A 14,436-nucleotide genomic window follows, 5' to 3' on the forward strand; every position below is an offset into this window, starting at 1 on the left:
CACTAAAACTGGGATGTTAGGTTTCGGCTGAAATAGAATATGTGGCTAAAAGAACATAAGAACAGCCTTACTGGGTCAGACCAATTGTCCATCAAGCCCAGTAGCCCGTTCTCACGGTGGCCAATCCGGGTCACTAGTACCTGGTCAAAACCCAAGGAGTAGCAATATTCCATGCTACCAATACAGGGTAAGCAGGAGTTTCCATTCTGGCTAAAAACGCCACTGAAGCATGGCCAAACCCAGATTTTGGGCCCGTGCTGGCTTCAGCACCCAAACCAAAATGTGATCCAACACTGGTCTAGCAGGACTTAAGGATAGGAAATGAATAGATGTGAACAAATTTCACCTTTTACTGAATTGATTTTAGGACTGCTAAAACATGGCAGGGTGCTTGCCCTTTTTTTGTACAGTGTACTTTTGCTTTGGATAAAGAAGAAAGGGGAGGAAGGAGCTTTTTATTCATTCTGTTATGGGGAAGTTTGTTATAAACTATTTCATATTGTTGATGTTTTTAAACCCTCACTTGCACTGTTTACTAATGACACAACTGCTGTCTGTTCACTAAGCTTGTTTCCTTTCCTTATTTTGTAGCTGAGAGCAGACTGGGAGCAGACAGAAGCCAAGTAATAACAGGCGAGGCTGTAGGATCCATCCCCAACACCTCCTGAGGAGCAGTCTCTAACCCCCCTTCCCTCTCCCTAATGCCTCTTCCCTCTCCCTGTCAGCCCCACTCTCACACTCATGAAGTCAGCCTGAAGCCCATGTCCCCCCTGCACTCTTACACACCACCATGATAACTTCACAAGCCTCATACACACACAGACCTCGCCGGATTCCCATCCATCAATCTCCCTAGCATAGCAGCACGGCTTCATGCTTCTCCCTCCAAAATTCAGTTATCTTATCCTTGTGGAGAAGTTATCCCTGTGTCCTCAGGCCAGGCCAGCCCTGCCCCCAAAAAGTTACAGCAAAATGAGATCATCTTTTCTTCATCTATGCACTGAGGCAATGGCTCAGTGCTGGACTGTGAGAGACTCCTGGGGCCACCTCTCCATGGACTCACCTTTCTTCATCATACAGCAAGGGAGGCTCCTGGCAGGCTCTGGAGCAGGAGAGGTAAGGTCAGGACCTGGCTACTCCTTTGTGGTGGAGAAAAGACTGCTGCAGACAGTGATGGGATTCCATGTTCTGTGCAATATGGGAACTATGGAGCTGGCAAAAAACAAAAGGATGCTGAGGGTACTGCTTCAGGACTGCTTCCGATCAGTGACATGGGATGATGGCAGCCGATACCCACAGCGTCTTCCTGGACCACAGAAAGACCAGATCAGGGGTCTTGCAAGACTTGCTCCTAACAGGGTGAGAAGTTTGGCTTATGAATGGACACCTCACAGATGCTGTGCAAGGGACACTTCCATCTCCACTTCTATCCATAACACACATTGGCCCTCCCAGGACTTGCTGTTATATTCCTAGGGCACGCTAGTGTGCAATTTCATACAAACAACAAACAGAAGATGGAGACTTATTGGGGAAAGGGCACTGGTTCAGTGACTTTTTTTTTTTTTTTTTTTACAACATTCTCCCCCCCCCATATACACATGCGTGCACTGTAGAAGTCAAAGTGGAGAGTGTGAGAAGAATGGAAGACTTTGTGGAGAATACAGAACCTTCCACAGCTGGTGAACAATGAATTTTGCTCGACCCAAAACCTTGAGATTGGTGTGACTGACCTCACTATCCCAGCAGGACCTGAGCCTGGTTCTCCAATTACAAGGCACCAATCGAGCAACTTTTCTTTTTTTTTTTTTTTTTTTTTGTCATGTAAGGTAAATTGACAATGTGCGTGTGAGATGGTGGTTTAACTGTGTTTTGCTCCTAGCCTGTGAATGGAACAGTGCACAAGTGTTTCTGAAGGATCAGGGCAGATGCAGATCTGGCAACACCCTTTCACTCTCTCATCCTATATGCACAGCCCAGTCCTACACCTCATTTTAACTGAATCAAAAGTCTCCCGCCCTTTTATAAGAGATCCCTGAAGCTCTGGGCTGGGTTTTAATCTTAGTGCATTATTTTTTTAATGCACTTTTTTCTGATTTGTGTTAATTTTAGTCTGAAAACACCGTGCTGGCTGTTCTAAAACAACCTCGTATCTGCCCTTTATATACAAAGATTAGCAAGAGGAGCAGGGGAAATTTGCTGCTAGTTTAACCCTCTACCACTACCTTCTTTCCTTTCCTGATTTTAAGCCAATTTGATTTGAAAAATTTAACAAATGTTGTGCAGTTTTTCTTTCTCTTGATTGAGTAATCACAAGTCAGTGGAGCAGCTTTGGACAAGAGATAAGGTGATATTTTCTGGAGTTGGGTAATGTTAATGGGGAACTGAGCTCTGTTTGTTGATTCATCCTTTACTATCTGTTTTTGTGCCCTGGTATAGGGCTGGTTTCCAGGGTCATTTTTGGTGACCTTTGCAGACAATGCTACCCTGAGCTCTTTTGGGATGTTTGGTGAATATCATCAGTGAGACCAGAAGTATAGGTTCCCTTCCCAGCCTACTCCACATCCAACTCTGTCCTGTCTATTGTTAAGAAGGGAGTTGTATAAGGATGGATCACCACCCTTACTCCTGTCTGCCTGCATGTGTTTCCAGTGAAGGCATTCTTGCACACCCATATGGGGGCTGTCTCCTTATGCTGTCTGAGCATTGTGTTGCTCATTCTCCGAGCAAGACAGCTGCTGACTGAGCTGCTCTGGCCTTTTACTGTAGAGACTGCTACCAGCAATCTTATAATACAGAACACCATGTTGGTTTTACAGTTTCTATTGTATGAATGATAATGTTGACGCTCTTGGGCTAGGAGATGTTATCTTTTGTTTCCAGTGACCGCCCCCCCCCCCCCAACAATTGTCTTTGATTGAATCAGTGATTTTCAGCACTTTGTCCCCTTCCCCTAAGAAGTCTACAGTTCAAGATATCCACAGTACTTATGTAAGAGATATTTGTATACATGGGGACTTGGAACCAAGGTGATTTGCATATTTTGGTTAGTCTTGAACGCTAGATCATGAGGAGCTTCAGGGACAAGATCTGAAAGCCACCAGATAAAATACCTGCAATGGGGATTCCATGTTCTTCCCTTCCAGGAAATCAAAGAATTCCTGAGTCCCTCTGATCCAATTCATTTGGCATATTCAGAATATCAGACCTATAAAAATTCAGTGTATAGGCCTTGCGGAGATTATAGCACTGCCTCCTGCAGTACATGAAGTACGTGATTGAGACAGAGAAAGATGAGTGTTGCATCATCTATAGAGGATTCCAGTGTATGTGGTACATAAAGGAAATGAGTACAAGTATCTGTTTCTTTTAGTGTAAGAAGAGTGGACCTCCCTGTCTGTGCAGAAGGTGAATTCCTGACATCAGCTGACTCCTTTTTCCTTAGACTGAGAATTTTATGCCTCTTCCCCCCCCCCCCCCCCCCCACACACACCTTGTTTTCAGCAGGCTGCTTTCCCTGCTGAAGTTACTTTTAATGGATTTTATTTCTTGTCATCGTCGTTGAGGGAAAACGCCTCTGGTTACTTGTAAATATTTTTTCTCCATCCTAGGAACTTCTTACAATTAACTAAATGATTTAGTTACAAATTTTCTGTAAATATATTGTTATAATTTTTTTCTTAATGACAAAGTTAGTGAGCTCTTCCCTTCCTTGCCCACCATTGTTTTTTTTGTTTTTTTGTTCCCCTGCCCCCTCCCTGCTGTTTACCACCTTAGGATTTGAAGGTGATACCATAGTTTGATGTTAAGAACAAGAGGCCTGACGATAGTGTGCAAAACCTTTCCATATTGTGTATTAGTTTTTCTTAGGTTTTGGCTGTGTACAGATATCGGTTCAATAAATTATTGGCATGAAAGAGGTTGCTGTGTCTGGCTCATGTATGTGACACAGCTTGATGTATGCTTTTCTGAGGGTGAAGAGGTGTGTTTTGGGAGTAGACATATTTTTTAATTCAACAAGCCACGCCTTTTAGCTTTTGAGTATTAAGATCAATTATATGTCAGTACAGTACTTGACTTTGTATAGCTACATATGTTTGCATTTAAGTCTGTGCTGTGTTTATCTGGTCTCCTATAAAAAGAAGGGTCTTACAATATAGACACTATATATGTATTGAATAATAAGGTGAATAAAATCAAAATCACTTGAGAAAAATTTGATATCAAACAGTACAATCAAAATAACTTCAATAAAAAAGATTATAGATCAATATCGACCTATGTGAGTATAAAAGTATAAAGGACTCAAAATATATTGTGACTGCTTATCTGTTCAATAACAGATTGTATAAGTTGCTCAAACATAATTCATCGTCCTATATTATTTTCTCTTTCCTATTAAAATGTCCAAACTAATCGTGGAAGATAAACCAAAACTTATCTGAACGAAGTTCCAGTAGCAATCAACACAATGGAGAAATTAGGTCTTATTGTTAATTTGTTTTCCTTTAGTTCCTCTAGACCGGCACAGATAGGTATTATGCATTCCTACCAGCAGATGGAGACTGAGAACTACTGAGCTTTGACTTAACCTATAAATGGGCTGTGTAGTAGAGAACGACACGGTGGTTGTTACCACGGGTAGCAGCGGGTAACCCACCAAAATGGTGGGAGGGATGGGGGGAAAGTGCTCACTGCGGTTACAGGGACAAGGCCATCCACCACCCCATGGAGCGGTGAATGGTCTTGTCTCCGCAGTTAAGGGAGGGAATGCGTGAAGCCCCATCCCTCCTTCCTACGTACCTGAATCTATCTCCCTCCCTCCCCCTTACTTCCGCGGCACGTTTTAAGTTTGAGTAACTTGTTCAAAGCTGCCAGAGCCTGCGAGCAATCACATTCGTCTGGGCGGAAGCTTCTCCTCTGATGCAACTTCCGGTTGTGTTAGAGGAGAAGCTTCTGCCCACAGACACACGCGACTGCTCACAGGCTCTAGCAGCTTGAACAAGTTACTCTAAACTTAAAACATGCCGTGAAGGTAAGGGGAAGGGAGGTAGATGCTCGGACCACGTGAGGGATGCCGAAGGGTGGTGAGGTGGCAAGAGGGAAGGGTGGTGGAGGAAAGGAACAGACACTGAAGGGGGGTGGAGAGGAACAGACGCTAAAAGGAAATGGGGAGAAGATGCTGAAGGGAAATGGGGAAGACAAAGTAGGGAGAAGACGCTGAAGGGAAATGGGGAAAACAGATTGGGGAGAAGACGCTAAAGGGAAATGGAGAACAGAGAGTGGGAAGAAGACGCTGGAGGGAAATGGGGAACAGAGAGTGGGAAGAAGATGCTGGAAGGTAAAAAGACAGAGATGCCAGACTATGTGGGGAGCGGAGGGAAGAAGATGGGTGCCAGACCAATTGGGGGAGGGGTGAAGGGAGAGGCACAGTAACAGAGCAAATGGAAGATGCAGAGAGAAGACAGACAGTGGATGGAAGGAATTGAATGAGAAGATGAGGAAAGCAGAAATCAGACAACAAAGGTAGAAAAAAAATTTTCTATTTCTTTTCTTTTCTTTTTTTTTTTTTTTTTTGCTTTAAGATAAAGTAGTATATTAGTTGTGTTGATAAAAATTTATAAACAAAGCCCTTCCAGCTGAACATCTCTTTCTCTAGTTCAGCAGCCAGAACTTTGATTTATAAGGAAGGAATCAACTAAATACTGAGGCTTGTATGGATGCAGCGGGGACAGTGGTCACGGGGACGGGGCGGTAACAAGGATGGTGGTCATAGGGTTTGGGGCGGTGATGGGGACAAATTTTTTCCCCATGTCATTCTCTACTGTGTAGTCCCCCGGAAGCTAGTTACCAAATAGCCAAGCAGAGATCCCTCCAAGGAAAAGAAAAGAACAACCAAATACCTCTTAAAAAAAAAAAAAGTCAAGGCACCTGAGCTGCAGCTGCTTGACCTAGTCAATTCCAGAATAATCTGGACAACCCTCCGTAGGGCATCCCTAACTACATAAGTGACCACCTGATGCACTCTGTACAGAAGCAAATTAGGAGAGCAGCATCGTAACTATCATATAACCAAATTATCATTCAACCTCTCTGTATTTTTTTTGTTTGTTTTTAACTTTGGCCCAACAACAGACCCTTCACATTTTAGACCAAACTAAGGTACAGAAGAGAAACATAATCAGTAGAGACAAAGAATGGGTGGGCTCTGTGCCGGTCTGGGGGGACTAAAGGAAAGCAAATTAGCAAGTAAGATCTAATTTCTCCTTCCATAGTGTCCCTCTGGACCTACACAAATGAGCATCACCAAAGCAGTGTCCATCAAGGGCGAGTACATTTTGTAACCTGCCTTGGAAAAAGGTGGGCTAGAAATGATGATAAAAAAGACTGAGACATACCTCCCTGAAGGTAACAGACAATATCCAGAAAGGAAGCTAGAGGATGACCATGGAGAAACCCCCGAAAGCAGGTCAAAGTCACTAGCTGGACCATCAGAAGACAGGGACAATCCCTTGTCCAAACTACTGTGCAAAAAATCCAGAATGGTCAGCAACAAAGCCTTTAGGGGAGCAAGATGATAGCACATCAGCTCTCAAAATGTGACAAACTTGCACATAAGCAAGTAAAGTCGACCTCTTCTTAGAACACAAAAGAGTAGTAATAACCCTTTTTAGTCAGCTTTGACATTTCAAGAGCCAAGCCATAAGCGAGAATTGCACCAGATTCTCCATCTGCACTAGATCCTGAGTTAACAGAACCCCCTCCCCCACCAAAAAGGTAGTTGCAGAGGATCCACCACTAGTAGTTGCATGAGATCTCTGTACCACGGTCTGTGCGGCCAATTTGGAGCCACCAACACCACAAGACCAGCATGCTGCTCAATCAGCTGGATGACTGCCCAACAAGGACCAAGGAGGAAAAACATACAGGAGCCCCCACGAAGGCCAAGCCTGAACCAAGCGTATCCAAAGCTTGAAATCCCCAAAGTTGCTGGATATGACCACTAGGAGGCATAATTAGTGGTTGGTGATTCCCTTCTGAGGGGTACAAAGGCATCTATCTGCAGACCAAGCATGATGATCTGGAAGATATGCTGTCTGCCCGGTTCCAAAATCCAAAATGATATGGAGACCTTGCCGCCCCACAGTCTTTCTGTCAGCTAAAGAACAGACTCGAGGCGATATTACGCTAGCATTCTGCCAACTAACTGCATTACACAGAGAAGCAATAGAGACTAGGCTGTTCTGAAACTGAAACAGAGTTCCAAGTAGCACACAACAGAAACCCTGCTTATCATATGCCAATAAGGCGGACCTAGCATGTGAGGATAATACTGGAGAATTCAAGGGGACAAGCTTGGCTGAATCCAGGCAGGGCCATTAGGCCTTGCAGAGTCCGGGCCCCCAACTTAGCTGAGCTCAATATGTTAAACTTGAATTAATTAAATCAAAAACTATGCTGAGAAAACACTTAACAGAACCTATTATGTTAAGCTCAGCTAATAGGCCCAAATAAGTTGAGCCTGAGAAGTTGGCAAAACTAGCTGAGGCCATGAGACTACTAAATTCTTGAGCCCATGAAAGCCATGAGAAATGAAAAGGAAACAGTGGAGCAAGAGAATGAGAGCAGCTCAGTAGAATAAGTAACAATTGAACTATGTGAATGCAGGATTACTACTACTACAACATTTCATTTCTATAGCTCTGTTATACATAGGCAGTGTTGTCCACATTATATACAGGTACTTTTCCAGACTCTAGTGAAAACTTGTTTACTCTGTCCAAAAATACTAGTACTAGGGAGCAAACAATGAAGCTACTAAGTAGTAGATTTAAAATAAACCGGAGGAAATGTTTCTTTACTTAGTATGTAATGAAATTCTGGAATCCGTTGCAAGAGAATGTGGTGAAACAGGAAGCTTAGTAAAATGTTCAAAAGGATACAGTACTTTCTTAAAAGAAAAGTCTATAAACCATTATTCTGGTGTAAAGTGTCTAGGAGTCCTGATAGGTGATTTACCTCTGTTCACAGATTGCGGAAGGATGTCATCTACATCTTTTGACTCCGCCTCCTTCCCCAGTGGGCTGTACTTCCACCTTCAGTTTTTCTTTCTGCAAGTGAATTGAGAAGGTGTCTTTCTGATCTACTTCTGCCCGCAGAATGCTCTGGATTATGCAGTAGGTGGGAGATTCATCTCCAATGCTATTTTAGCCAGGCTTCCCTTTAAAGGGCAGATGTTCTTTGGTAAAGGATTGAAAGATCTTATGTCCAGCCTGGCAGATCACCACCCTAAGACCTTGCCAAACAGCAGACTGCGTGTTCCCAGAGGGGCCAATCAAAGTCATTTTCAAGAGTCATGGCAACACTACGGAGATCCCTCTGTGCAGAGATCCTTTCAAGGATCCAGGCAGAGGTCTGGCAGTACCAGACAACCGCAAGCCTCTGGTTCTTGAGCCGGTGCAGCATCCAAGAAAACACAATAATGCCGAACCAGTAGCCATGACCCCCACAGATAGGAACTAGGCTGTCTGCTTACTGGGAAGCTTGAGTGCAGATTTCTTTGGACTGCTGGGTACTAGATCTTATTCAGGAGGAACACTATAGAGTTCTATTGTCCTCTAACAAATCTCTTTGTGGGCATACCTTTGCCCTCTAAATAGATCTTTTTGTGGATTCTCCAGCTGGGCTACCAGAAATAGCAACCAGGGTCCAAGCGACGGTTGAAAGACTTTTGGATATTCGAGCCATAGAGCCTGTTCAGACAGATACTTAATAGTACATAAGAAAGGCTCAGACAACTGGAGTCCAGTACTAGAGCTGAAGTCCATAAATGTGGCATTGAGAGTGCCTTGCTTCAGAATGGAGACCGTTTGGTTGGTCATTGCAGCAATGGATCTGGAGGAATTTTTAGCCTTCCTAGATTTGATGGAGGCCTATCGTCACATACCCATATATCCGGATCACATGAAATATTTAAGATTCCATGTCCTGGAGAGGCATTTCCAGTTTGCTGCACTGCCCTTCAGGCTGGCAATGGCACCACACACCTTTACCAAAGTGATGATGGTTGCAGTGCATCTCCACAGGGCGGGGATCCAGGTGCACCATATTTGGATGACTGCCTGATCAGAGCTCCGTCCAAGCTGGAGGGAGCAAGCAGTGATGCAAGTCATAGGACTCTTGCAGGACCTGTGTTGAATAGTCAACTTTAAGAAGAGTCAACTGGAGCCAACCCAATGCCTGGAATACCTAGGAGTCTGTTTCAACACAACAAAAGACCATATCTTTCTTTTGAAGCCATGCAAATAGCTCATGAAGTAGATTACAGACCTCTTAGCAAGGCCGAACCTTACGGCTTGGCATTACCTCCAGCTACTACTGTGGTCAACAGCAGCAACCATAGAAGTGGTTCCCTGGGCAAAGGCTTATATACAGTTATGTGAAAAAAATTAGGACACTTCGTGAAATATTCAGTTCTTTCTTAAGAAATGTTCACATATCGATGTCATCTTTTTTTTTTTTTATTTATCTCTGGAAAACAAAATTTTCCTTAATTTACTCATGTAACAAAAGATGTTCACAAAATGTGTATTCTAACAGGAATAAATTAGGACACCCTACACCCTAATAGCTAGTGTTACCCCCTTTGGCTGAAATAACTGCAGTGAGATGCTTTTTGTAGCCATCTACCAGTCTCTGATATCGGTCTGAGGAAAGTTTAGCCCACTCCTCATTGCAGAATTCTTTCAGCTGTGAGATGTTTGAGGGGTTTCTTGCATGTACAGCTCGTTTCAAATCACCCCACAGCATCTCAATGGGATTAAAATCAGGGCTTTGACTCGGCCACTCCAGGACTCTCCATTTCTTAGTTTTCAGCCAGTCCTTGGTGGATTTACTGGTATGTTTTGGGTCATTGCCATGAGCAGGGTCCAGTTCCGCTTCAGCTTTAATTTTCTTACAGATGGTCTCACATGTTCCTCAAGCACCCTCTGATACACGGTAGAATTCATAGTGGATTCTTTGATGGTGAGCTGCCCAGGTTCTACTGCAGCAAAGCATCCCCAAACCATGATATTTCCACCTCTATGCTTCACAGTTGGTATGAGGTTCTTTTTCTGGAATGCTGTCTTCTTTTCTGGTGTCCAAATAATTCAGTTTTAGACTCATCTGTCCATAGAACACTATTCCAGAAGTCTTGGTGTTTGTCTACGTTCTCTCTGGCAAACTTCAGTCTGGCCTTGATGTTTCTCTTAGAAAGCAAAGGTTACCTCCTTGCACACCTCCCATGCAAGTTAAATATGTGCAGTCTCTTTCTGATTATAGAGGCGCATGCACTTTCACATCAACAGTAGCTAGAGTATGCTGTAGGTTCCGTGATGACACTTTAGGGTTTTTGGAGACTTTTTTAGCATCTTGCATTCTGCTCTGGGTATCAACTTGCTGCTTGGATGGCCAGACCTGGGAATGTTGGCAGTTTGGAAAGTTCTCCACTTGTACACAATTTTCCAGACTCTGGAATGGCTAATGTAAAATTCTTTCAAGATCTTTTTAAATCCCTTACCAGACTTATAAGCTGCTACAATCTTCTTTCTGAAGGCCTCAGACAGCTATTTTGATCTCAACATGGTGTTCACTCTTACCGCAGCAGTCGGGAGCACACCAAACTAAATGTCTGAGGTTTAAGTAGGGCAAACCTCCTTCAAAATGTGATACACCTGTGTGTGATTTGAGCCACTTTTAAGTGGGAGGATATGTGGGGGTGTCCTAATTTATTCTTCAGAATACACATTTTTGTGGATATCTTTTGTTTCATGAGTAAATCAAGGAAACTTTTTGTTGTTTACCTGCAATTTACATCACTTTCTTTTCCAGAGATAAATTTAAAAAAGATTTGACATCAATATGTCAACATATCTTAACATAGTAAATGACGGCTGATAAAGACCTGAATGGTCCATCCAGTCTGCCCAAACATACATGTATAATTTAATTATTTAATTTAAATTGTTCTTTTTCTTAGATATTTCTGGGCCAGAAATCCAGAGCTCTGCCCGGTATTATGCATCTGCTGGAGTCTCTGTCAAAACTCACTCCAGCCCATCCTCAACTGAATGGCAATATACGTGACACAGACCATGCAAGTCTGCCCAGTACTGGCCTTAGTTCTTCAATATATACCGTTATTTTCTGATTAGAGATCCTCTGTGTTCATCCCACGCTTTTTTGAACTCTGTCACCGTTTTTCTCTCCACCACCTCCCTCAGGAGCGCATTTCAGGCATCAATAACCCTCTCTGTAAAGAAGAATTTCCTAACATTATTCTTGAGTCTACCACCCCTCAACCTCAGATTATGCCCTCTGGTTTTATCATTTTCCTTTCTCTGGAAAAGATTTTGTATATGAACATCTGAATCATATCTCCCCTGTCTCTCCTTTCCTCTAGGGTATACATAGTCAGGGCTTCCAGTCTCTCATCATACGTGTTTTGCCGCAAACCTTATACCATTTTTGTTGCCTTCCTCTGGACCGCTTCAAGTTGTCTTATATCCTTTGCCAGATACGGTCTCCAAAATTGAACACAATACTCCAAGTGGGGTCTCACCTTCTTTCTTCTACCGGCTACGCCTATTTGTATACAGCCCAGCATCCTTCTGGCAACAGCCACCGCCTTATCACACTGTCTCTTTGCTTTAGATCTTCAGACATTATCACCTCAAGGTTCCTCTCCCCATCCGGACATATCAGCTTCTCACCTCCCAGCACATATGGCTCCTTCAAGTTTATTATTGATTTGATATACCACCTTATCATTTATTTCAAGGTGATTGTACAATTTAAAATAGGGTAAAAACAAGTAATACAGTTAACATAACAAAAGATAAAGTACATGACTGGACAAACAAATGTGAATGGAAAGAGGGGAAGAACTACAATGGTTAAAGGAAAGTGAGATACATTGAATTTTAGTTGCCAGATATTAGATCATTCCTCTAACTTTTGCATTTTTCATGTTTTCCACTCCCTCCTCAGTGTCTACTCTGTTACAAATCTTGGTATAATCTACAAAGAGGCAAACTTTTCCTTCTAACCCTTCAGCAATGTCGCTCACAAACATTGAAAAGGATCAGCCCAAGCACCAACCCTGATGGACTCAACTACTCAAATTTCCTTCCTCTGAGCGATTTCCATTAACCACCACCCTCTGGCATCTGTCCGTCAAACAGTTTCTAATTCAGTTCACAACTTTGTGTCCTAAGTTCAGCCCATCAAGTTTGTTTAAGAGCCTCCTATGAGGAACTGAGTCAAAGGCTTTGCTGAAATCTAAGTAATTTACATCTAATATATGTCCTTGGTCCAATTCTCTGGTCACCCAATCAAAAAAATTCAATCAGATTTGTTTGGCATGATTTACCTTTATTAAAGCCATGTTGCCTGAGATCCTGTAACCCATTAGAATCCCCAATAACCGAAGTGAGGCTTACCGGTCTGTAGTTTCCTGCTTCATCTCTGCGACCACTTTTGTGAATTGGCACCACATCCGCTCTTCTCCAATCCTCAGGAACTACCCCCGTCTCCAGAGACTTGTTGAACAAATCTTTAATAGGACCTGCCAGAATCTCTCTGAGTTCCCTCAATATCTAGGGATGGATCCTGTCTGGTCCCATCACTTTGTCCACTTTCAATTTTTCAAGTTGTTCATAAAAACTTTCTTCCGTGAACATTGTGGTATCTATTCCATTCTTGTGTGTATCTTTGCCAGACAATCTTGGTCCTTCTCCAGGATTTTCTTCTGTGAACACAGAACAGAAGTATTTGTTTAGCACGTTTGCTTTTTCCTCATCACTCTCCACATATCGGTTCATAGTATCTTTTAGTCTCGTAATTCCATTGTTCATCTTCCTCCTTTCACTAATATATCTGAAAAAAGTCTCCCTTTTTTATGTTTTTAGCCATTTGCTCTTCCGCTGCGCTTTCGCCAGTTGTATCTCTCTTGGCTTCTTCAGTTTCACCTAGTAGTCCTTTCTGTACACCTCTTCTTGAATTTTTTTATATTTCACAAACGCCAACTCTTTTGCCTTTATTTTCTCCACCACTAGTTTAGAGAACCATATCAGTTTCCTTTTTCTCTTGTTTTTATTTATTTTCTTCACATAAAGATCAGTAGCCATTTTTATTGCTCCTTTCAACTTAGACCACTGATTTTCCACTTCTCTTATGTCTTCCATTCCTAACAGTTCTTCCTTCAGGTACTCAACCATTTTACTAAAGTCTGTACGTCTGAAATTTAGGACTTTGAGTTTTGTGTGGCTACCTTCCCCTTTAGCTGTTACATAAAACCAAGCCGTTTGATGATCGCTACTTCCCAGGTGGGCACTCACTTGAACATTAGGAGATACTCTCGCCATTTGTGAGTACCAGATCCAGTTTAACTTTTTTTCCCTCATGGGTTTCATCACCATTTGTCTGAACAGAGCCTCTTGAAAGGCATCCATAATCTCCCTACTTCTTTCCGATTCCACAGACGGAACTTTCCAGGCAGGATCCGGCAGATTGAAATCACCCAACAGCATCCGGCAAATGAATATTTCATGGAGTATCCTAATATTTTCACATGGCTATATGTCCACTCCAGGACTCTCTTCTGTCTCACTAGTCTCCCCAAAAGTATTCCCTGCCGCTAACGCTTCCCTGGATGGCGGAAGCGCGGTACAGTCTGTATTGGTGGCTCCAGAGGGCCTCGTCCAAGGGATTGCTAGTTTGCATCCTCTCATAGTTGATACTGACAACCAATGTCAGCCTGTATGGCGGGGGGGGCCCATTACAATGGTCATCTGGTTCAGGACCACTGGACTCTCAGAGAAAATGGTCCATAAATCAATTGGAGCGATGAGCCATTTAGCTAGCATTACAGATGATGGAGAAAATCCTGGAAGGTAAAGCAGTCGGGACAATGCCAATGCGGTGGCTTATGTCAATCGACAAGGGGGCACTAGAAGTGCTCAGTTGTGACTGGAGGCCCAGTTGTTGTTCCAGTGGGCAGAAGCTCATGTGCAGGTTCTCTCCACAGCCCATGAAGCGGGAGTAAAGAATGTACAAGCCAACTACCTCAGCTGGCAGGCATCGACCTCATTGTTCGACATTAGGGTCAACTGATAATGGATTTGATGGCTTCAACCCAGAACAAGAAGGTAGATCATTTCTATAGCTGAAATTTGAACCTGGAAATACCGGGTTGGACACATTAGTATAATCATGGCCAGAAACAGGTCTGCTGTATGTGTTTCCCCCATGGCTCATGGTAGGCTGGGTCATTCGCTGTGTTGCAAACCATCCAGGGCTGGTAGTACGAGTGGCTCTGGATTGGGCCGCATCAGCTGTGACATGAGAATCTAGTTTGTCTCCAAAGAGTCAGAAATATCAAGCATGTGGATCTTC

General features: G+C 43.1%; 1 protein-coding gene across 1 annotated transcript in view; it reads left to right on the forward strand.

Annotated features, from left to right (window-relative positions):
- Window positions 1–3,920, forward strand: part of GSK3A (glycogen synthase kinase 3 alpha) — a 164,751-nt gene extending 160,831 nt beyond the window's left edge. Inside the window, exon 11 of the mRNA XM_033914413.1 lies at window positions 592–3,920. Within this exon, the coding sequence (XP_033770304.1) occupies window positions 592–668 (77 nt within the window). The 3' untranslated portion in view covers window positions 669–3,920. The remainder of the gene's footprint in view (window positions 1–591) is intronic.
- Window positions 3,921–14,436: the final 10,516 nt, after the last annotated feature.

The sequence above is a fragment of the Geotrypetes seraphini genome, chromosome 11, assembly GCF_902459505.1.
Source record: "Geotrypetes seraphini chromosome 11, aGeoSer1.1, whole genome shotgun sequence".
NCBI classification, from domain to species: Eukaryota; Metazoa; Chordata; class Amphibia; order Gymnophiona; family Dermophiidae; genus Geotrypetes; species Geotrypetes seraphini.